The 25,895-nt window shown below is 40.1% G+C and overlaps 2 protein-coding genes across 4 annotated transcripts in view; one reads left to right on the top strand and one right to left on the bottom strand.

The window, feature by feature from the left end:
* The window catches only part of LOC125884096 (uncharacterized), a 39,286-nt gene extending 31,611 nt beyond the window's left edge, over window positions 1–7,675 (bottom strand). Inside the window, exon 1 of the mRNA XM_049568888.1 lies at window positions 7,493–7,675. The gene's annotated coding sequence lies outside the window, so the exon portion shown is untranslated. The remainder of the gene's footprint in view (window positions 1–7,492) is intronic.
* A 139-nt stretch (window positions 7,676–7,814) lies between these two features.
* The window catches only part of sorcs2 (sortilin-related VPS10 domain containing receptor 2), a 1,110,317-nt gene continuing 1,092,236 nt past the window's right edge, over window positions 7,815–25,895 (top strand). For all 3 annotated transcript variants that reach the window (XM_049568808.1, XM_049568804.1, XM_049568807.1), the window contains exon 1: window positions 7,815–8,259. In XM_049568808.1, coding sequence (XP_049424765.1) covers window positions 7,903–8,259 — 357 coding nt within the window. In that variant the 5' untranslated portion in view covers window positions 7,815–7,902. The remainder of the gene's footprint in view (window positions 8,260–25,895) is intronic.

Consider the following 25,895-nt stretch of genomic DNA (forward strand, 5'->3'; position numbering starts at 1 on the left):
CTGACCACTCCTCAAAGGTCCGTCTTTGTGGTCTCTGTACATGTGAGCCTTAAGAACAGTACATTTAGAGTACATTCTTGGGCAATCAGGCACACCACACTGATACCTGTAATTAGCGCTATTACTATGCAACTTAATGCGCTGAGTAAACTCACAAACTTTATCAAAAACATTTTCACACGTGCTAAACTTGCAATGAAACATTTTTTAGACTGTCGGAAACCTAGGCTACTGAAGAGGAAGAAGAAGATATATATGATATGAATAATTTATTATTACTGTATTTATGCTCTAAACTACAGCCAAGTGGGGGAATCGTAAATACTACTGACAGTAGCCTACCGGCTAACACGACCTTCTCAGAAGACAGAGAGCGAATATAAATGGCAGCCAACAAGGGCAGAAAGATAGTTTGCTGACTGAATCTGACTGGCTACCTAGTAGGCTGGTTAACAGAGCTCACCCTCACACCACGTTGTGGTCCAAAAATGTTCTCAAACGGAAAAAAGAAGAACAGGACTAAGAAAAAGAAGAAATATATATATATATATACAGTACAGGCCAAAAGTTTGGACACACCTTCTAATTCAATGCGTTTTCTTCATTTTCATGACTATTTACATTGTAGATTCTCACTGAAGGCATCAAAACTATGAATGAACACATGTGGAGTTATGTACTTAACAAAAAAAGGTGAAATAACTGAAAACATGTTTTATATTCTAGTTTCTTCAAAATAGCCACCCTTTGCTCTGATTACTGCTTTGCACACTCTTGGCATTCTCTCCATGAGCTTCAAGAGGTAGTCACCTGAAATGGTTTCCACTTCACAGGTGTGCCTTATCAGGGTTAATTAGTGGAATTTCTTGCTTTATCAATGGGGTTGGGACCATCAGTTGTGTTGTGCAGAAGTCAGGTTAATACACAGCCGACAGCCCTATTGGACAACTGTTAAAATTCATATTATTCATATTATTATTTTGAAGAAACTAGAATATAAAACATGTTTTCAGTTATTTCACCTTTTTTTGTTAAGTACATAACTCCACATGTGTTCATTCATAGTTTTGATGCCTTCAGTGAGAATCTACAATGTAAATAGTCATGAAAATAAAGAAAACGCATTGAATGAGAAAGTGTGTCCAAACTTTTGGCCTGTACTGTATGTATTTATTGGGTGTGAATACTGCAAGCATTCACAACCTATGTTCTTCTACTACCAAAATTCTTTATTTTTCTTATTATTATTATTGGGTGTGAATGCTGCAAGCATTCACAACCTATGTTCTTCTACTACCAAAATTCTTTATTTTTCTTATTATTATAATTATTATTATTATTGGGTGTGAATGCTGCAAGCATTCACAACCTATGTTCTTCTACTACCAAAATTCTTTATTTTTCTTCTTCTTCTTCTTCTTATTATTCTTCCGCCGCGTTTTTCAACATCAATTATCTTCAACATACTTCAACCGATTTAAACCATTCAAACTTCTTCTGATTCGGCTTCATTAGGACATTATCGGAAACTTTCAAATTTTTCCATAACCTTCATATTTTCCCGGGAATTCAACGTTAAAATTCCCACTTCTATTAAAGCGGATGGAGCCAAAACGGCTGGACCGCTACTAGTTCCACAAACTTCAACCGATTAAAACCATTCAAACATGAAAACGTTCAGCTGAATTAGGACATTCACGGATGTATTCAGTTTTTTCCTAACGTTCATACTTTCCGAGAAATTTACGATTTTTCCCCTGTGTGCCCCTCAAGCGCAGGCAAGTCAGGAATCGCCATGGCAACGGCTGCACACACAGACACGCACACACAGCCCTCTATTCATACTTGAATTTTCTCTTCAACTCGCTTATACGGCCACAATTTTCACTGCACATACACAATTTATACCACAAAACGTAGGAAAATTTGTCCTGGTCACAGAAATGTTGACATGGAATCTGTCACACGTACACATTTTTGCTGAGCGGCTCCAAAGCGAAGGGAGCGCCGTTCTCAGTAAAACAGCATTTGATTTGCACAACAGATTTCTTTTGTTTTGTGCTGTTTTTGTCGTCTCATCCTCAAAATAAAGGAAGATGAATCTGATGGGAGTAAATTAACTCATCTAATTTGCATATTGTGGCGTCACTAGGCGGCAGCCATATTGGATTTCATGAATCTCAGTAAAACAGCATTTTATTTGCACAGCAGATTTCTTTTGTTTTGTGCTGTTTTTGTCATCTCATCCTCAAAATAAAGGAAGATGAATCTGATGGGAGTAAATTAACTCATCTAATTTGCATATTGTGGCGTCACTAGGCGGCGGCCATATTGGATTTCATAAATCTCAGTAAAACATTCAAATATTCTAATCGTTCAAACTTTATTTTATCAAAGGCAGCTATTCAGTGTGGAGTCAGCTTTTCAACAAACTTTCAAACATTCAAATCATTCAAACTTCATTGTATTCAAGGCAGCATTGCAGCGTGGCCTCAGCTCGCAGCAGTCACACCCGCAATTTCTTCAGAAATTGCTTCTCTAGTTGGGTGTGAATGCTGCAAGCATTCACAACCTATGTTCTTCTACTACCAAAATTCTTTATTTTTCTTCTTCTTCTTATTCTTCCGCCGCGTTTTTCAACATCAATTATCTTCAACATACTTCAACCGATTTAAACCATTCAAACTTCTTCTGATTCAGCTTCATTAGGACATTATCGGAAACTTTCAAATTTTTCCATAACGTTCATATTTTCCTGGGAATTCAACGTTAAAATTCCCACTTCTATTAAAGCGGATGGAGCGAAAACGGTTGGACCGCTACTAGTTCCACAAACTTCAACCGATTAAAACCGTTCAAACATGAAAACGTTCAGCTGAATTAGGACATTCACGGATGTATTCAGTTTTTTCCTAACGTTCATACTTTCCGAGATATTTACGATTTTTCCCAAATCCTTTTCCCATTGGGAATGCATTACGGAATCCTCAAAAATCTAAAAATTTCACCTTTTTTCAAACTGTGACTACCCATTCATACTTTCAGCTAGAAACTCCATTCAAAATGGAAAATATTCATCATTTTGCTGACATTTTACATATGATTCAACTTTTCAATACCATTTAAACTTTCAAAAATATTCAGCGTTTTCTAAAACTTTGTTATAATGGAAGTCAATGAGAAAATCCTTCAAACTCACTCATCTTCACCCACACATCACGAATTCATACATTGACGTAGAAACTCCATTCCAACTCTCAAATGTTGACGCTGTTGTCGACTTTCAGGAACTAATTCAAATTTTCAGTATCTCTTTTAGTTTTTCTACAAAATCAGTTTAAAATCCATGAAGTTTTCAGCCCTTCTCAGACTTTATAATGGGTGTGTATTGCGTGAGCTAGAGTGATGTCATCACTAGAGTGAAGAGCAGCTGAAAATTAATCAAGAAATTTTCTCTTCAACTCGCTTATACGGCCACAATTTTCACTGTACATACACAATTCATACCACAAAACGTAGGAAAATTTGTCCTGGTCACAGAAATGTTGACATGGAATCTGTCACACGTACACATTTTTGCTGAGCAGCTCCAAAGCGAAGGGAGCGCCGATTTTTTTCTCATTCACTCCCATGTAATCTGAGAGGAGAAATTTCTGGAAACAGCTGAGGTGCAACACATTTGTAACTCGCTCCTGTGACCCCATTTTGGACTCGAAAAATATAAAACTTGACACGTGCGTTCACGACAAGTGGCTGTCTCTCACCATCACTTTATTTTCATGATGGGACCAACGGTTTGGGTATGGGAAGAATTTGTTCGAGAAGTTAAATCTCCTCTAAAAGAGCTCTCTTCTCTGTGTTCTGTCTGTCTCTCTCTGCTCTTCTGCCAGGTGCACCTAGTTTATTACCATGGCAACCGCTGTGCCACACAAACTCACAGAAACATGATGTGTGTGTGTGTGTGTGTGTGTGCGTGTCTACATCTTACATGCAGACATGACAGGGGCAGAATCTCCATTTTAACCCTTTAGTTGCCAGAGTTATTTGAGGAAAATATTCATTTCAACATTTCAAAAGGCTTTCGCTTGAAATTGGTGAGAGATAAAGACATACTGTAAATGAGAAAACCATTCATCATGACCCAAAGTTTGTGATGGGAGTAAATTAACTCATCTAATTTGCATATCGTGGCGTCACTAGGCGGCGGCCATATTGGATTTCATGAATCTCAGTAAAACAGCATTTGATTTGCACAACAGATTTCTTTTGTTTTGTGCTGTTTTTGTCGTCTCATCCTCAAAATAAAGGAAGATGAATCTGATGGGAGTAAATTAACTCATCTAATTTGCATATTGTGGCGTCACTAGGCGGCAGCCATATTGGATTTCATGAATCTCAGTAAAACAGCATTTTATTTGCACAGCAGATTTCTTTTGTTTTGTGCTGTTTTTGTCATCTCATCCTCAAAATAAAGGAAGATGAATCTGATGGGAGTAAATTAACTCATCTAATTTGCATATTGTGGCGTCACTAGGCGGCGGCCATATTGGATTTCATAAATCTCAGTAAAACATTCAAATATTCTAATCGTTCAAACTTTATTTTATCAAAGGCAGATATTCAGTGTGGAGTCAGCTTTTCAACAAACTTTCAAACATTCAAATCATTCAAACTTCATTGTATTCAAGGCAGCATTGCAGCTCGCAGCATTCACACCCGCAATTTCTTCAGAAATTGCTTCTCTAGTATAATATGTATTACTGTATTTATGCCATAAACTGCAGCCACATGGGGGAATCGTGAATACTACTGACAGTACTGGCTAACGTGACCTTTGAAGACAGATCGAATAACGGCAGCAGAAAGATAACGTTAGCTTACAAGATACCAGTTTGCTCAATCTGACAGGATACCTAGCAGGCTGGTTAGCTCACCCTTACACAACTTGGTGGCCCGAAAATGTTCTCAAACGGAAAAAGAAGAATAGGACGAAGAAGAAGAAGAAGAAGAAGAAGAAGAAGAGAAATATATCATATGTATTTATATATAATATGTATTGCCTTATTTATGCTATAAACTGCAGCCAAGCGGGGGAATCGTGAATACTACTGACAGTACCAGCTAACGTGACCTTCTTCTCAGAAGACAGAGCGCGGAATGAATGTCTTTCTTCAGAACACAGAACTTTGTCTCAGCAGGAAAGTCTACTAACTGTTACAGTGCACAGAATTTTTCCTCAGCAAACTAATAATTTCATAACATGCAGTTCAACTATTGGTTTAAGATGCGCAGGCGCAGTTCATTTTAGAGGCAGACGGCTTACCGAGAGGCTGCATGGTTCTGGCTGCTGCTCATGCAAAGATCCCAGCCTATTCAGTTTAGCTCACAGCTAACTTACAAAGCAGAAGTTAGAATAAAATACCCTGCCCTGAAACACATGTAAGCAGTGCAATAATAATCCAAGCTATAGATAAACCACTCGACCTGTAACATTACTCTCGCTTACATTAAAGGAAATGACCACTTTAGAATGAAAATACAGACAGTAACATTACTTACTCACTCTCATGCCGACAAGAAGTCCAGTGTAGTTTTTTAAGCCGCATGGCAACTCGCGCGAGACTCGACAAGGCTAACTGACCACAGCAACCTGATCTCACAGAAATACATGTAATGACCACGACCTCTTAACACCGCATTCCGTGGTGGCAGCACGTAATGGGTTAAAATTACGTGCTGGTACCACGGAAACAATGCCAGTGTAAAGTCAATTAAGATCCATTGTTGTGGTGGACACATGGATTCCCTGTTTCAATAACGGTGCAACAATAATCAGCTTTAAGATATCCAATAGAGAGCGGACCCCAAGCCAGCGCCACAGCGGCGGCCGCCGCCGCCCCCCCCCCCCCGGCCAACGGCTCCCACTGTGGGTTGCAGAAATATAGATCGACTGAATATATCTAATATCTAGTAAAGCCGAACTGGTTATTACACTGCATCTATATGAACTATGTTAAGAAAAAGTGAGGATGTCGGCTAATTTTCGACATTTTAGCTAATACGCTAGAAACGGCGTTTTTGGGACAAGAGTTAGGTTTTTGCGGCTTGTAAAACAGAGTTGGAAAATAGGGTCGTTAAAAGATACATCTACTGAATATATCTAATATCTAGTAAAGCCGAACTAGTGGTGACACCGCATCTAGACGAAATATGTTAAGAAGTAAGGATGATGGTTAATTTAAGATATTTTAGCAAGTTCTCTAGAAACGGCGTTTTTGGGACTGTGATTGTTCCGGTTGTAGAGTTGCATGCCGCAGCTTCAGGGCACTTGGATTATGATGGACGAGCCGTTCTGACGTTTTCGAAATGCATTAGAAGATTAGAAATAAATTAGCTAGCTAGCTAGCTAGCGTCAACCCGTGAAGTAACCCCCTCCGGCTAAAGTTAGTCATGATCCTAACTAGCTAATCTCATGTCATTGAATCATAAGCAGACGAAACAGTCACTCATTCAGTTCAACAGAAATATTATTTTAGGCTAACATTACATACCTTAGTTCTTCTGATCACAAAATGCAGACCTCTTGTGTAGATGTGGGTTCTTGGTTGGGCGCCTAAAATTCAAACTTCAGACGGCAGCGATCCCGTGATGCAAGGCGGCAGCTGTAAAATCTCGCTTGTACAGTGTATGTATAGTGTAGTTACAATAATGTTACAGGACTGTCAATAAATTTCCCATAATGCATTGCCACTTACAGTAAAAACATAAATACAGTGCATTGTTGTAAGATTTACTGTAGAAATTACATCAATTGCTAACTGTGTAGCGGTTAGATAGAAAAACTCCAGTAGAAGCTTTACTCGGTTTCTTACGCTGCGAGGCAGCTGCTAGAGCCTCGGCATAATTCTTTTCCGTGTTGGATTGAGTGCTTTCATCTTTCTTGGTTTGCAGTCTGGTTGCTTTACTTATTGCTCCCGGGCCTGACATCCTCCAGGCGTCGCTTTGTTGTTAGGCCTGCGCCAAAACTGACCTTAACCAGTAACATGAAGTGTCATTTGCTATATATGCCATTGAAAAAGGCAAACCCATCTCTGTCATGGTTTTGTTTTTTGAAAAATAGTCAGTAACATCTAACAAAATTATAGGCTTATTCCAAATAAAATATAATAAACTATTAAAATAGTTACATTTATAATTTCTTTTTTCATTTTCTTTGGTATTTTTTTGTGATATAGCCTACAGGTATGCAATGGTAATTGCTGGGTAAGCTGTATTTCAATGTTATCCAATATCTTTAGTCTTTGATCATGTGACAAGACGCACGATAGCGTACACTATCGGCCCGTCATAATAGCTTACACTAAGGCCTGTCATAACTACCTAACGCCACTGTGTGAAGGTATTACCTTCATCCATCCATTCATTCATTCATTCATTCATTCATTCATCTTCTAACCGCTTCATCCTCTTGAGGGTCGCGGGAAGGTATTACCTGTTTGACAGAGTGTTTTGAGAAGTGTCATTTTCGTTCTTTAGATGCACCAAACCAACTGAGAAAAAATCCAGGCTCCATATAGGCTAGAATAGTAATCAGTTGCAGATGCTTCCGACTACCAATTTGAAACACGTCATATTTAAAATGTGATTTCCTCATTTGGACCGTATTCAGTGTAGGGTGCTGCAGCTGTAGGACAGCAGATGGCACCGCTGCGCCGTCCTGTGGATCCCACTTGGCACAGAGAGGCGTCCACGTTGTTCCCACTGTCTGCTCTCGCTCGAGTCCCCCTCCCTCCTCCTCACTCTGTCTCTCCCGGCATACAGTATACACCTATCTATCTCCCACAAGCATCAGCAGTCTCTCCATCAGTCTCCACGATACTGAGCGCTACTACGGCGCAAAATATGGCATCTCAGCGCCCCGAAGAACCGTTCTCCGCCTCTGCACACATCTGCGTCTTTCTGTTGACCACCTCGGCCTGGATGGCATTGCCAAGACCGGTGCGCTGTGGCAGCGGGGCTTTAATAAACCGGAACGGCGGGGAGGACCGTACGTTTGACATAGGCGGTGGGGACGGAGGCTCCCCGCCGGGCTTACCGATTTTCAGTGACGAGGAAACCGTCAGCGCGGAGAGCTCACCCCGCTTTAGGAGAGCGCTGTCCCGGGAAAAGAAAATGTCCCTGCATAGCAGCTCGTTCGTGCTCAAAGGGGATGCGACCCACAACCAGGCGATGGTCCACTGGACAGGAGAGAACAGCAGCGTGAGTAGCCTATCCCCTTCTCGTCCCGTCCTGTCACGATCCACTGCTTCATGCACCACCGACATCATACCTCTCTTTGTAACCTTCCACTATCCTTGGCTCAAGCCACAGCGCACATCACCACATCACGGGAAACAAGTTATTGTTCTCGCAGGCGGCTGCCGCTGCAGACGCACACTGCGCGGCTCTCATAGAGAAGGAGGCACGGTGTGGTTTTTTACGCATTCGAGTGGTCCAGCTGGACGCGCGGTGAATACTGTCGGGCTTTGAGCTTTGTTGAAAGATAAGGAGTTAAAAATTTTCATACCAGGGACCCCACAAACAGACAAGAACACTCTGCCCACACTTCCATTACATCACATGGTGGCCCAGGGTCACCACAGTCTTGTTATTGTCTGTTTACGCTGTGCAGCACAGACTGAAACATATAACCATCTATGTCCTTTGTTTCCCTTCCCATTTTATTTGTTATTATTTTGATAATATTCAATTAGTGACTTGGTGAAATGAACCATTTCATAATGACAACCACTCGTGGATATGATAACATTAAGAAGTCCAAGATATTAGTGCACAGAGCCAGTTTGGAGGCAAGGAGCGCGCACTAACCTGACAGCTCGGTGCTCATTCAGTCACACGAAGCCATGACTTAAATATTGATAGAGCTTTCCGTCCATGAATTTTGCAATGCCTTGTACATTTGTGTCTTGAAACACGATGGATATAGTAGCTTTGAACCCTTTACTGTCAGTGCTATACTATGCTCTTATGTTAATAACTGTCAGTGGCACCAAAGTAGATTTCAGACAGTTTTACACTATTAGAAAAAATAAGTCCTACTGGGATTGAATAGTGACAGCAGCAGAGACAAAAATAGCACCTTACTGATAGGCTATTCTTCAGACACTGAATTAAGCACGTAAAGGGACATGTTCGGGATATTTAAGTGATTATGTTGAAATAACACTATGAAGTATGATAGGACCATTGCATGAATATTATAGTGATTTCTCCCCAGGGCCAGGTCAAGTAAGAGCAGCTACACCATGTAAACAAGAGCAGTCATTGTGATGGATATTGACAGACGCCTGGGGGATTTCAGTGGTGGTGTCTGGTGGGGACATCACTTGCAATCAGAGCCTTTTTGTCAGTGTAACACATTGCTGTTTTACTGGCAGTGACTCCAGGAAAAATGGCTCTGCAAAAAAAACCCAAAACATGCCAGAAAGAAATGACAAGAAAGAGAAAACATTCTGACTGTGAAACAGGCAGCAGACCTATTTTGCTGGAGTTTCATGAGAAATTGGTAAATAAAAAGAATGATGACATTTGCAGGTTGCTTTTGATCCATTACATTGGATTATCAACAGATGTAAGTGAGATTGAATTTAAAGCTGTCCTGGGTACGTTGGTGGGTCCAAATAGCAGCAAGAACATGACAAAGTTGAATTATTCTTAAACAACTGTTCGGGGTTTGCTGCCTAATTGTCAAGTTTAAACTCTACAGCTTCCAGTTGTTTCCCACTGACATCTGAGGGCTGGGTTTGCTATGAATAGCTCACAAACATTAATATATGACGATTTATTTGTCTGTCCCTTAAAAACATTTAGTTTTTAGTCATTGAGCTGCACTGCAAACCCCAATCCAACCATGACCATAAAGTCTACACAAATGCCCCCGATTGTCAAAATGACATAATTACTTTACTTGACACATAAACTCATCCCATGTGAGCTTGACATATTTTTTTATGTTTAGTCAACAATTTTTGAGTTTTGAGTTCATTTTACTAAAATTTATAAAGCTGATTTGCCTAATTAGTTTAGAATAGAATAGAATAGAATAGACTTTATTGTCACCGTGTCACAAATTGGCTCAGTGAATGTCACAAGAAGGGAGTCCACACAAAAGATTTACTAAAAACAAGCCGAATTTATTAAACTAAAGTTAACTTAAATAATCAGTTGAGTGTGTGGGTCAGCAAAGTCAGTTATGAAAGCCATGTATGGGTGTTTGTCAGATGTGTTGTGGAGGTGTTGAAGGTGCAAACCAAAACCGATGATGGCCAGTGGATGTCAGGTGAAGGAAGGGAGAGACCAAATGAACAGAGGAGGCAGTTTTTATAGCCTGGAAGCCCAGGTGAGCCTAATCAAGGCAACGACCCTCCCATGTCAGCCAACTTCCTGATGAGGCTGGCTGGGACATTGTCCAAGACAGTGGGAGGGGCGTCACACCCCCCCTTTTAAGATCAAGGTTCCACCTTGACATCTGGAACACAAAACAAAGTTCAGAACAATTTGACATGAGAAATAACATTTCCACTTTTGACTTGTAGTTTACCAAGTGTCCACCTTTATACTGGACTAGCCATTATATAAACTTACTGCCATGTGAACAGTGACCTAAATCTCCACCCACCACAAGTCCTACCAGATCCAATCCCTCACCCAGCAACCTTGGATCCAGGGGAGCAATTTAAGAATGAGAAATTTACCGGTATCAGAAGCTAGTGCATGACCACAGAACTAACGACTAGTTACAAAGACTTAAAGAGAAAATTTGTAGGATTTGATTTGAAACAGTACCCACCTCACAATGCAAATTCGTATTTTGCAGGAATTCAGGAAAGTGGGTAAAGAGCAGTGAGGTAGAGTCAGCAGGAGATTGTTAAACTGAGAACTGGTGGGCGCAGTCTCTGTTCACTCTCCCTGGAATTCCATCTGGCCCCCCAGCCTTCTTGAGATTCACAGAGCTGAAGATCCTCCTGACCTCGTGTGTCTGTAGGGTTGGAGGGGGTCAGCAGCATTTAGTGGGCGCGTCGCTTCGTTATCACTCTCTGCCATTTCAGTGTGTGCAAAGAAGTTATTAAGCTACTCTGCAAGGTGGGTGTTATTGTCTGGAGGTGGTTGCTGGTTTCCCCTGTAGTTTGTGATGTTCTGGATGCCTTGCCACATACGTGATGGATCCCTGTTGGAAAAGTGATCTTCAGTCTTCTCCCTGAAAGCAGCCTTTGCCTGCTTGATGCCCCTCTTAATTTGTGTCTGGCTGTGTTGTACTGCTCTCTGTCCCCAGATCTGAACGCTGCATTTCGCTCTCTCAGCAGAGCCTTTACCTCCAAGGTTTCCTGTTTGGGAAAATGGATGCATTTGTTGGTGGTTATGTTTTCAATGCAGGTTCTGATGTAATAGAGAACAGTGGTGGGAGTGTGTTTAAGGCCATAAGCTGAAGAAAACTGTTCTTAAATGTGTTGTAAATCGGTCATGTTACCCATTATGCAGTGATTAATGTTTATGTATTTCACAATACACAGTTCAATGAAATAAAAAAAGAATGTTTTAAAATGTGTCTTAAATGTTTTAACGTTGATATGACATAGAATTGTAAACTCTAACAAAACACAAAAAAATATGTTAAACTGACATAATATTTCTGTCAGACAAGTGTCATGTGACACATTTATTTTGTGTCTGGTGTACTCAAAACTCTATGTTACCATATGGTACTAAACTAAAAGTTTTGAGTGCAAGTTGTTTCCAAAAAAAAATAAATAAATAAAAATGATAATATTAAGATGAGTGAGTGAATGTTTACAGTTTACAGTGTGTTACGTTTGTATTCCACTCTTGGAAAATGGGAGCTAGCAAGCTTGGTTGAAGTGGAAGCTAGTTAGCATAGCTTCCTAACAGTGGCACTGATTCTCAGTAGATGTCACTTTTTGGTCATGTTACTGTAGATCAGCACTATGCAAAATCATTCATAGATTCTGCACACTAATTGCTGTGTTTGTACCATGGATGTATTAAGAGACCTGGACAGCAGTTGCGGCAGGGCTCTGTTCATTCCTATGAAAGTTGCTCAGTGGCGCATGAATCATTCTGTGTCTGCAGTATAAAATTATATGGACGATCATCACTGCACACTAGAGACTTAAGTCTGCTAAGCAGGCCTGGAATTTCGTCATTCGAATTTAATTTAAGGACTAAGGATGTATAACTATCTGTGAAATGAATAAATAAAACAAGCTCAAGTAATAATAATGAGTATAATAAATAATAATGTGATTTATTTAATAATAGTAAGAAACCCAATGTGTTTTAAATATAGAACAACCAGATTTATGTATTTATAAGCAAACAATATTAAATATTAGGCCTAAATATTTTTTGAGTGTACATGATAAACTGATTCACTGAACAAGACTGGCTTACAATTATTTTTGATGTGTTGTTAGATAGCTAACAAACAAACAAACCACAGCAGGGCTATTCAATTACTATTTCAACTGGGCCGCATTTCAAAACCAGATAATGGGCCACATTTTTAGCAGCGAGCAACAGATCCATTTTTTTTTTGTGAGTAAATAGAGAAAACAAGTCGACAAAAACAAGGTATATGGAAAATGTGGTCAAGATAGGGAAGCCCGGAGAGGAGGACAATGCAAAAGAAAATTGTACCTAGTCAGCGGAGGGGGCAAGCCCGGTGACAGAGTGGCAAGGGACGGTCAGCAGTGAACATGACTCGGTCATACTAGTGGAGTTGCGCAAATCAAGACAGGAGCATACAGAAGCAGCAGGTGACAACAAGAGCGCTATGGCTAGACTCGAAAAGAACATGAAAGAACTTAAAGACAGAACAACATTTCTGGAGCAAAGTGCGGTGCACATGGAAGAAAGAATTGGAAATACAGAAGACAGGACAACGCGGCTGGAGCGCTCTGCCGCCTTCCTACTCCAGCAGACCGCCAAACTATCTGAGAAATGCGAAGACTTGGAGTCACAAATGAGACGCAACAATATATGGATACATGGTATCCCAGAAGGAGCAGAGAAGAACAACACCATAGGCTTCATAAAGGGGCTTATTAAGTCCAAAATCCAAAGCACAGGCAACATGTAAATCTGCATAGAGAGGGCACACCGCTCACTGGTGGCTAAACCTAAAGACAGCGCAGCCCCTCTGCGAACCATCATCATGCGCTTTGTGGACTACAAAGTGAAGGAAAACGTGATAAGGCAAGCCTGGAAACAGAAGATGACATATGAAGGACGAACCATCTCCTTAATCAAGACTATACAACGGAAGTTCAAAAGAAGAGTAAACAGGTGAGGGACATTATCAAAAAGCTTAAGGAGAAAAATGTGAAGGCACAGTCCCCCTACCCAGCCCAGCTGAAAGTCTTTTTGGACTCAGGGACGAAAACATTTGTCACACTAATGGAAGCAGCACCTATGTTAAAGGACATGGGGATTAACATGGAGGAGGACAGGATGGAGAGGCTGCAGAGAGTGATGACACAGAGCAGTTGGACCACGGCGACAGGACAGAGAGGGAGGCAGAGACCACCCCACATCACAGAAGCAGACGTATGTGCCCTCATGGAGTAGACTCAACACTTGCATTGGTATGGTATTGAAAATTAAAAAATGATAAGGTTCAACTGCAACAATCAACAATTAAATATAGCTGGGAAGTGATAATCATATCTGCCTTCTCTGTGATTGGGGAATAGGAAAGGAGCTTATGGAAGCCCATTTCCGCCACTTGATGGAAAAAAATAAGATCTAATAAGTCAAAATAATGAGATACTAAATCAAAATAATGACTTACTAAGTCAAAATAATGAGATAGTAAGTCAAAATAATGACTTACTAAGTCAAATTAATGAGATACTAAGTCAAAATTATGACTAAGTCAAAATAATGAGATACTAAGTCAAAATTATGAGATACTAAATCAAAATAATGACTTACTAAGTCAAAATAATGAGATACTAAGTCAAAATAATGACTTGCTAAGTCAAAATAATGAGATACTAAGTCAAAATTATGACTAAGTCAAAATAATGAGATACTAAATCAAAATAATGACTTACTAAGTCAAAATAATGAGATACTAAGTCAAAAATAATGAGATACCAAGTCCAATAATGAAGTGAATGAGTACAGTTTCAGTCTTTGACAATCCATACTCTTCATCTCTCAGTCACGATGGATAGCATCATTGAGGGATACTAACTCAAAACAGTGAGGTAATAACTCATGTACATCAGATATGCCACACATGATGTGACGTATGGGGTATATTTGGCTACTTAAGTAGTCTACAAATTACAAAATGTAGTGAAACAGTGTTGATTTTAAGTGTTCTGTTTGGCTAAGACATAGGGCTCTAGTTTCCCGGCGCAGCGCAGGTGGCGCAGGGTGGCGAACCCCACGCAGAGCTAGTTTCGAGCAGTGCAACCCAAGGCGCGCTCAGTTTGTTAGTTTGGCAGACCGAGGTGCGCTGAGATGGGTGTGGCGGCGCAGCAGGGGGAGGTGTCGACAGATCCAGCTTGGCGCAGTGACAGTTTCGTGCCAAAAGGCTTCGCCAAAGGTGCGCTAAAAGCTCGCCATCTGAAACCAGGTCTACTGTCAGCGCAGGGGGAGCGCAGTCGGTGTAAGCTGAAGTTTGGCTGACCGGCGGACAGTGCACAAACGTCACCAAAACCTCACAGGCAGGTTTCCAGAATATCAGGCACATTAACAATGCAATAAATAGCCACAAAACCACTATTCATTGCAACTATCTGCAATCAGCACATAAACGTATCTCTATATCGACTGTCCCGTCACATCTCATGTCAGATCAAAGGGGATTGGCACCGTTTGGCACGTTTGGCACGCGTAATGGAAACCCAACCTGATTTGATCAACACAGCCTGCAAACTAATGAGTTCACATCCCTCTCAGCCAACCACAAACAGCCACAGCATCAGATAGGGAGTATATATTCAGCATCTGTCATCTTAGAAAAGTCAAAAGAAAAGAAACAGAGTGAGACTGCGAGAGAGAAAGAGAGAGCGCGCGCGCACGAGAGAAACACAACACTGATTTACAATTGTGGTGACCTCCTCCCAGGCTACTGTTGCATCAGCAGCCCATGGAGGTCTGCTCGCAGTTCCGTATATTCTGACACTGCGAGCAGACCTCCTGGACCAAAACATAAGTTTCCTCCTGGGAGGAGTTTGGCCGTCTGACACTGCTGCTCTCTTCTGCAATGGCGAATTGAGTAAACTTTCATTACACCTTCGCGCGGTGCATTTAAGGTCGAGGAGAGGGGCTCATTTGATTGGTGTGATGTGTGTAAAACCCACTCCACACCTTCTCTCCTCCCTCTTTCCGACTTGCGCCGGTAGGAGGGACGGAGGTGGGAAAGAGGAGTAGCTGCGCCAGGGCGCACAGTGTGCCAAACTTACAAAATCCGCCTGGCCACACCCAGTTGGCGAAGCGCAGGTGCACTGCGCCCCCGCCGCGCCCGGTCTGCGAAACTAGAGCCCATAAAGTTAATTATACAACAGTTAGTTAGTTAGTTAGTAGTCCGAGTAATTTGACTGGACGAGAAGCATTCCGTGAGTGCTGATATAGAGTATAACATTACTGGGACTTGTAACAGTAAAATCACTCTGCTCACAGGTGTTAAAAATATAAACACAACCGTTAATTAACCAATTGTCACACTCGCTACACTGACACAAACTGACACTAGCGTTACACCAAGAAGATGGATATTTTCCCCAAAATTACATTTGAATTAAATTATGAGTGGTCGTCAGGAGAGCCAGGAGTCTTCTGTGCAGACCTCCAGGCAGGGTCGTTTCAGCAAAAGCTAAGGTATGGCAATATGACATGACATCACAGAGCTACTGATGATGGAGTTTCAAAAATATGAACTTATATAAAACTTCACTTTGGTCTTTGACCTGTCAGAAGTACATACTATGCTACTGAAAACTGTTTCAAAGGACATGAAGCTGTTTCTCACATTCATAATACCTCATGTCTGCATGTAATGCGTGACTTGGTGAGAGCAGTGAAAACATCGGACCCATTTTGGGACATATTTCAGCACCACGGACAGTGAGCGGACGTTTAATTATCATTATTTAACTTCACAGAAAATAAAGAAAATAAATCAATTACAAGCTCATTTCTAGAAGATATCCAAGGGGTCCGGTGTATGAAACACAGTAAAACAAAGGCCAATTTGGTACAATACTGTATCGGCGAATTTATTGGAGTGTCTCCAGAGACCGAAAATACAAGCTTAACATGCCGACATGAAGGAAAAAAACCCACATACAATCAGACAGGCTTCAAGACATCATTTAGACAGGCTGTCTACAGCAGCAGAGCAAAATGCTTTTACAACACATAGATACCGTATTTTTCCAAAGGACTGGGCGTTTATTTCACAAAATCGATTTTGACCCCAGGTGTTTAAAAGAACCAGGGGCTATTTGCTCAAAAGTTGTTTTTTTTTTGCACCAACCTGTACCATTTATTTGGTTACAGTTCCTGTCCAGTATGTTTTTAGTGCAAAAATACTGTATAATGTAGGGGTGAGTTCATGTACAAAAATCTCTAAACATTTCAAGGTCATTTTTTTTGTGTACACGGGTTTCACCGCTGGGTGGTGCTATTGCATTATACCAGTAAAGCCCCGTCCAAATACCAACCGAACGGGCCATTTAACCAACAGTTACAGGCCGCCACACCGAAAAATCGCCATCCCGATGGTCCACCATCCCGATGGTCCGCCATCCCGAATTCTGGTCCCTGAGTCCTGACAGTAAGCTATGGCGAGCCTGTAGAAGCTGTATTTCCCCATGCATGTCAGCGATTTTCACCGGGGACGCACGTGAGTAATTCAGGCTTACATTACCTGTTTTTCAGCGAACTCTTCTGGTAATTTTGTTAAAAGGCATGGCATATAGGTCCACAGTAACTTATTATTATTATTATTATTATTATTATTATTATTATTATTATTGGGTCTTATAAGCGTGAGCTACAATGAGTACCGGCCATCAAATCACAGTGTCCGCAGTGAGAGGACACGGAATTGTGTGCGCTTTTACGCACGCGGGTGTAGGTGATCACGGATATTTGATGTGGGAAAGATGTAGCCAGATGTATTACCTGTTTTAGATACATGGCTGTCTGTCCGTCCGTCCGTCAGTAGCACGAGTCATGTGCACCACTTCACTACCGACCTGTGTGTAAAAGCGCAAACAATCCCTCAAGGAGGGACAGCCATGAGGCAATGAATGAGGAAATAATCGCCCGGACGTTTAATACGCAAAATGGGGTCAAACCCCTGGCGGCTATTAGGTGCCCAGCGGCTATTTGTCACCGGGCGACTATTTGGAAATATATGGTAACTCACATAACTCATAACTCACGGAGGAGTGGCGAACAATTTGATTCAATAACACTCGTATTCACTGATGAGCATATTATTGACCTATTTAAGTGCAACTTAAACTGTTGTATAATTAACTTAATGTCTTAGCCAAACAGAACACTTAAAATCAACACTATTTTCCTACATTTTGTAATTTGTAGACTACTTAAGTAGCCAAACATGCCCCATACCTCACATCAAAGTGTACTGTGTGGCATATCCGATGTACATGAGTTATGACCTCATTGTTTTGAGTTACTATCCCTCAATGATGTTATCCATTGTGACTGAGAGATGAAGAGTATGGATTGTTGAAGACTGTAACTGTACTCATTCACCTCATTACTGGACTTGGTATCTCATTATTTTAACTAAATATCTCATTATTTTGACTTAGTAAGTCATAATTTTGACTTAGTATCTCATTATTTTGACTTATTAGATCGTATTTATTTCCATCAAGTGGCGGAAATGGGCTTCCATAGGAGCTAGTTCTTACATTACTTAAAATATTGGTTTTAGGAAGAGTGAAATTAAAACTTTGAGTTCAATTTTAGACAACTGTTAGGAAGTTGTACATGCATATAGTGCTTTTTCCCCAGAGAGAAAACGCCATGACTCTCTGAAGATGGGACTTTCGGAAGACACATTCTTGTTCATGTTCTGGATGTCATTGTATATTAGTTCTGGTTTTGATGGAGATGTTTATGTTTTGTATTTTTCACTGCGTTAGGTTTTGCACAGCTTCTTATTGTTTTATGAGGTGTAGAGCTTGTGGGTCTCATTTGAAAATAATATGAATAAGCTAAATCTTATTTTTATATATATTTCAATTAGTAAAGGTACATCATTCAAGGTTGAAAAGAGATAAAGGATAATATGGAAAGTTGTGTAATGATTGTAGGAACTATAGGAGACATGACTATTTAAATTCTAAATGTATATGCATATCCAAATGAGGAGAAAGAGACATTCTTTAAACTGATTGCTAAAGTAATAACCAGTGATGCAAAGGGGATGATACTGATGGGGGGAGATTTCAACAAAGTACAAAATAACAAAATAGACAGGCTCCCTCCAGACCAGGGACCAAGCACAAAAAAATCCAGAGTTACTAAAGAACTTGGTCTCACTGATCCATGTAGGGATAACAATTCAAAGAGGAGAGATTATACATTTTATTCAAACCCACATGGTAGCTACTCAAGGATAGACCTATTTTATGTATCACAACAACATACACACAAAGTACTGAAATGTGGTATAGAAAATATTACTATAAGTGATTATGCACCTATTACATTAACTTTAGATCTGGGTAATGAACCCCTTTTCAGACACTGGAGAATGAATGTCTCAGTTCTTTCCAGTGAATGTATAGTAAAAGAAATAAAGCAAAATTTGAAGGAATACTTCCAAATTAATGACAATGGTGAGGTATCACCTTCGATATTATGGGAGGGAGGGAAAGTGGTAATACGAGGCAAAATAATAGAAATATTATCCAGGCTTAAAAGAGCCATACTAAAAAAACAAATAGAATGGGAGAATAAGATTAAAGAATTGGAGATGGAACATAAAAGTGTGTCAGATAAATCCATTTTTGGTGAGTTAAAAACAACCAGAGACAAACTGGATGAACTTAAAGCGGAAGGGTCCTTACATTTTACAAGCCAGAGATACTACGAAATGGGCAACATTAGCATTCCAACTTAGAAAGGCCCAAACAAATTTCAAAAATAAAACACCCCACATCCAAACAAACCATGGTTAAACCCAAAGAAATTGCAGAAGCATTTGCAGACTATTATAAAAAATGTATATGACAACTCTGAGGCTAATCTTGATGAGAGTAAAACACAAACATTCCTTGAAAGGATAAATTTACCAGCCCTGTCAAAAGAAGAGACATCTGAGATGACTCTGCCGATTTCTACACAGGAAATACTGGACACTATAAAAACTCTTAAAAATAACAAATCACCTGGGACAGACGGGTCCCCAGGAGAGTTCTACAAAAGTTTTAGGGAAGAGATAACACCTGTATTATATAGAGTATTTACTTATGCTCTGACGTCTGGGGACCCGCCTAAATCATGGTCAGAAGCTATTATATCCATTTTGCATAAAGAAGGAAAAGACCCAATCTTATGTGAAGGATATAGACCTGAGTTTGCTCTGCAATGATTTGAAAATTCTTAAAAGTATAATGGCAAAAAGAATGCAGAAATATATAACTAAATTAATTAAAATAGATCAAACTGGGTTTATCTCAGGTAGGCAAGGAGCAAACAACATTAAGAGAATATTGAATAGAATTTCAAGTAAAAAATATACATTTCAGTCTTCTATGATGCTTAGTTTAGATGCCCAGAAGGCTTTTGATATAGTGAAATGGAGCTTTTTGTATCAGACACTTTTGGGTTTCCCCGGGATTTTATAGAATGGGTAAAAATAATTTACAGAGATCCAAAATCACGGATCAGAGTTAATGGCTGTTGTTCAGGTTTCTTCTGCCTCAAAAGAGGAGTCAGACAAGTAGATTGTTTGAGTCCGCTGCTGTTTGCTATATGTATTGAACCATTAGCTGAATCAATAAGACAAAACAATCAAATATTGTGAATAAGGGATTGGGGAGGGGGGGTATTCGGATAACTTTGTTTGCGGATGATTTATTAATACTTTTGAATGACCCATCCCTATCAATACCAGCTCTGCTAGGGAATCTTAAAGAATATGGAGCAATCTCAGGATATTTGACTAATGAAAGCAAATCAATTGCTATGATGATATCAGGTAAATGTTCAACAGAGCTGAAGGAAAAAGTGGACTTTAAATGGACTGACAAAGGGTTTAGATACCTGGGGGGTAATATTACTCCTCATGTCTCACAGTTGTATGATGCAAACTAGGGGAAATTGATAAATGAAATTAAGAGGGATTTGGAAAGATGGGAGATTTTACCCCTGACCCTCACTGGGAGGGTGGAAACGGTTAGAATGAATATCCTGCCAAGATTGTTGTTCCTGTTTCAGTCACTTCAAGTTATGGTACCTGGCTCCACCTTTAAAATGTTGGAAGACCGTGTCAAACTTTTTATGCCAAAACAAGAAAGCGAGAATTAAATACAAAACGCTGTTGTCCCCCAAAGATAAGGGGGGTTTAAATTGACCAAATCTAACTCATTCAACTATTACTGGACAGCTCAAATTAGAGCTCTAATATTATGGATAACCAAAGACAAAGATACAATATGGGTGGAAATGGAGCAAAGGGCTTGCCCAAATGTGCCTTTGGGATCACTACCATTTATAACCAGAAAGGTGCAAAAAGAGCTTAAGATTCGAAATGACTGGATTATAGGAACATTGAAAATATGGTCAACAATACAAAAGAAATTAGATATATCTAGCTCTGTGAGCAGAGCAACAAAAATTTCCAAAACCCAGATTTTGTACCTTGCACTATAGATGCAAGATTTGGGAAATGGACAAACAAGGGGTTAATATTTATAGCACAGATTTTTAAGGGACAGATCTTGAAATCATTTGAACAACTAAACAGGTTTTTAACTTACCAAATAATGACTTTTATAAATATTTGCAACTGAGACATTACCTCCAGAAACATAATGAGTGGGGAAAAATATGCAAAGAACCAACTAAAGTGGAAGAATTGCTCATGTCATATGCAGAGGGAGAATCAAAAAAAGGGCTGATTTAAAAAGTCTATAAAGCACTACAACATGAATCTAATGTTAATAATATGGATATCAAAGAGAAATGGGAGTTGGAGGCTAATGTTATAATAACTAATGAGGACTGGGAGGAAACATTCAGATCAGGACATAAATGAACTAACAGTCCAACATGGAGAGTTTGATTGGAAGGCGAAGATGCATTATTTTAACACCCCATCTATCACTTCAAAATTTAGTAATACTTCAGATTTATGTTGGAAGAATTGCGGGAAGGTGGAGGATTTCACTCATATATTTTGGGATTGCCCAAAGATCCTAGATTTTTGGAAATGTGTACAAAAATAAATAAAAAGAATTCTGGGTATTATCTCAAGACAACTGAATCAAATGCAACTGGACTTAGTTTTGTCTTAGAGGACGTTTCACCTCTTATCCAAGAGGCTTCATCAGTTCATGCTTGTCTGACTAGGCTGGATCTAGTCTGACAAACTGGTCTGGAAACAACCCAGGTATTTAACCTCTGAGGAGGCCAATGATGTCACTGGTTCGTTAGTGCTCCAATGGTGTGTCAACAACGGTCGTTGAAACTCCTGCTGCAACGGTGGTCGTTGGAGTCGTTAGAGTCACATGAGGCCATTTGTGAACGACTGTTGTTTTTAGAGGTTAAGCTGTTAATTCTCCTGGGCAAGGATGAAAGGACAGCATTATAGGTGGGGGATAGGTGGTGTCGCAGACCTCCTCCTCTATTGAGAGATGGTTTTTCCAATTTCATATAGATGGCTTCTTTTACACCTCTTTCAAACCATCTGTCTTCCCTGTCCAAAATGTGCACATCACTGTCTTCAAAGGTATGTACTTTCTCCTTGAGGTGTAAATAGACAGCTGAGTCTTGCCCTGACGAGAATTCTGGGAATTGATCTACATCTTAACCCAACCCTATATATACTTGGGATAACACCTGAGGATCTGATAGAAAAAGAATTTAGCTACTTACTGAGAGTCCTGCTCCTGATAGCAAGGAAAATGATCACAATTTCTTGGTTGAAGCCACAACCCCCCAACATAATGCAATGGAGAGACAGAGTAAAAAAGGTTCTTACTATGGAAAAAAATTACAGCACAGCTACAACTGAAACTAGAAAAAATTGAGACAAGATGGAAACCAATAACACAAAAGATATCAGAGCTCTAAACACCTCTTTTTTGTTTTATTTATTTATTGATATAGTTGTTTGTTTGTTTTTTTTTTAAATTTGTTAGGAAAATAATTTCAGTTGTTTTTCATATTACTTTATATTTATTTCTCAGTAGCACTTGGTTCAGACTTGCAAGTACACCTATCTGTATTATTGGACTGTTTAGGAAGAAGTCAAAATGAATGGTGTTTATGTCTATGTAATATCGCTAAGACTTTATATGAAAAGTGTTATTGTATGTATGTGAGGGTATAAGGTGAAGGCGTTCTGAGTGGGTGTCATTTTATATACATCTTAGTGTATTTCCACTGTGAGAAATAAATGAAAAGGTAAAAAAAAAGAGCTATCAATGCACAGAAGCATAATAAGTGATGTTAACAGTATCTAATAATGCACACTATCTATCTACCAGCATCTCCCTCTCTCCTCTCCTCCACACACACACACACACACACACACACACACACACACACACACACATGCACACGCACACGCACACACCTCACCTCCTGACGTTTTCCTTATAGGTCAGTTACACAGGATATAGTTTTATAGCCTACAGTCCATGGCAGCAACAGTCATGTTTACAACAGCAAAGTCACTATTTAAAACCTAATAATATCTCACTGGAATATAAATATTCCTCCAGACATCACAATACTGAGTGAAGAAAGTCACGTTATCTCAGCATGAAGACAAACATCACTGTCAGTCATTCATCCTGCTCTCTGTCCGTCCTCTAACCCTAACCCATGATCTTTTCCTGACCCTAACCAAGTGGTTTTTGTGCCTAAACCTAACCAGACCTTAACCACAGGACATCATGATGATTTCGGAACGGACTTCGGAACAATGAGTTTAATATGGTCGGAACAATGGGATGTCGAACCAATGGGCTGTTGAACTAATGGGCAGTTCCCGTGAGGAGGAGGTCAGCCCTGACATACAGAGAGCAGGAGAGAGGCTGCAAAATGATGATACATGAATCCGAAACTTTAAAAAGTAACACTGATAATGGCGGAGCTTACAATTAATACGGCCCGGCCGTCTCCTGGTTGCCCGGTGATAGATTGGCGTCAAACTGTCGTTATAGCCTGTCCGAGCGCTTCATGCCAGGCTCGAATCAAACCCACCACTGGTGATGTAGCCTACACATCGTCTCATTTGATGTTGCCCAATAAGAATCCAGAATGTCATTGCATTTTTTTTCCTTGAAAGATGCAGGTGTCAAAGCCTGTTGACAGGAAAGAGGCAAAGGAGAAAACCACAAAATCACCTGGGGCAGTGTGGGCAGGGCATCAAGGCCACTGTGCAGATATTTTTTTCAAGGGCACAGGGCCAAATTAGGAGGGCACAAGGGCCATGAAATTCCTGCCCTGCTGCAAAGTATGGCTGAGTGCGGCCAAGCAGCCAACTTCCACTGGCCAAGCGGCTGACTTCTAGTTGTTAGCACTCTGCTAACTTGAATGGTTTTTAAAATAATTTAATCCTGTGGCTCTTTTAAACTTTCCAAATGTTATCACACCAAATGGATTAAATCTTGGTAGTGTAACAAGTCATTTAACAGGGGCTGTGCCCCTGAAAAAAATACTCCACTGATTTATAGATGTCTTGTTCCCAATGTACGTCTGTGGCAAAAGTATTTTTGGGCCCAATGGCATCACATGATGGACCCCAAGAATTGCAGTACCACTATTTTGCCACTACGGAAATTGGCTTGAAAGCCCTGTGTACTTTCTTGGGCCCTGGTTTGTACCACATTTTACAAAGGAGGGGGGTTAGCTGGCTTTAGTGGCCATTCTTTCAGGCTCAGGTCACCTTACTTTATTTATACCCGTAGGTAGATTTGTTTTGCAGGAAGATGGTGACATCCACTCAACAGACAAATGACAAAACAATGTAACATGAAACATAGTAAAAACAGACTGAGAAATAAAAACAATACACATTAAAACGTGATAAAAATAAAATAAAATAGAATAAAATAAAATAAAAGTGCTCTAGTCTCCACCAATCACGACACAAAGAGAAATAAATATTAATAAATAATAATTAAAGGCACCAATGGGTCTTATATACAATAATGAATAAAGAAAGTGCTGTGTATGTGCAAAAGCTGCTACAGCTTGTTCAGCTCAGTGATAGCAGCAGGAACAAAGCTATTCCTGTACCGCTTTGTCCTGTACCTTGGGATTAAAAACCTCCGGCCAGAGGGAAGAAGTTGTTTGAAATGGAGGTAGCTATCCGCTCCAACTGTTTCGTATACAGGGACACTGGATAAAGCTGAGACTCACCAATCAGCCAACTTGACCACTTCACTATCTGGTTGGGAGAGTTCCTCTCCTTCAGAGTTGTGTGACCAAACCATGACACCAAAGAAAAACAAAGAACAGATTCAATGAAAGCACGATAGAACATGGTCATTATGGTTCGGTCAGTGTGAAAGTGCAACAGTTTCCTCAGACAATACAAGCGCTGTTGACCCTTTTTACACACAGCTTCACAGTTAGCTTCTAAGTTCAGTTTTTCATCAATGATGGTCCCAAGGTATTTGTAGAATTGCACATACTCAGTGGTCTGACCTTTAATTAAAGTGACTTCATTTGATGGGGTCTTCCTCCTAAAGTCAATGAGCATATCTTTAGTTTTTGATATTTTGAGCTGGGTGAGACTCCTCACACCAATGTACAAACTGTTCAACAACTGGGCCGTGGCTGTTCTCATCTCCATGCAGCAGACTGACAATAGCCGAATCGTCTGCATATTTTATAATAGTTCTGTTATTATGTCTGCTCTGGAACGTTTGTGTAAAGTATAAAAAGGAGAGGTGACAGAACACAGCCCTGAGGGGAGCCTGTTAAAGTATACATTTGGTCAGACAAGATACCATTGACCCTCACTCTCTGTGTCCTGTTGATTTTTTTTTTTTTTTTTGAAAAATGTTTTTATTACATTTTCTCAGAACGCAAAACACACAGAACTGCTCAGACACAACAGAAAAAGAAGAAACAGCAGAATGTGGGCATGTAGGTACAGTAAATAGAAAATAACTATGAAAATAAAAATAAATAATAGTGGGCATATTTTCCATCCAGCCTCCTCCCTTTCAATCTCCCGCAGCAAGACAAGGCAGTATCCACATGACAATCAATACAGATCATACAAACATAGCAAGGCTACAAGGTGCTTGTTAGATAGTGAGCACTTAAGACAAAGTTGCAAAGACAGGCTAGGCTGATATGGGAAATCCACATAGCAAGGAAGATGACAGCGTGGGCCCGATATGCTGCAAGTAAGGGTCCCAGACCTTAAAGAAAGCATCTATTTTGGAGTGAAGCATGCATGTGATGTATTCACTAGGAATACAGTCCATAATAATGTTGTGCCATGATTTTTTTTGTTGGAGCAACATTCTTGATCCAGAAGAGCAGAATGTTTTTTCTGGCAGCAAAAGTCAGTATATTGAAAAGTCTCATGTGTTTACTGTCAGTGATCTGACCATCTGGGAGACCAAGTA

The sequence above is a fragment of the Epinephelus fuscoguttatus genome, linkage group LG23 (genome assembly GCF_011397635.1).
Source record: "Epinephelus fuscoguttatus linkage group LG23, E.fuscoguttatus.final_Chr_v1".
Taxonomy (NCBI): domain Eukaryota; kingdom Metazoa; phylum Chordata; class Actinopteri; order Perciformes; family Serranidae; genus Epinephelus; species Epinephelus fuscoguttatus.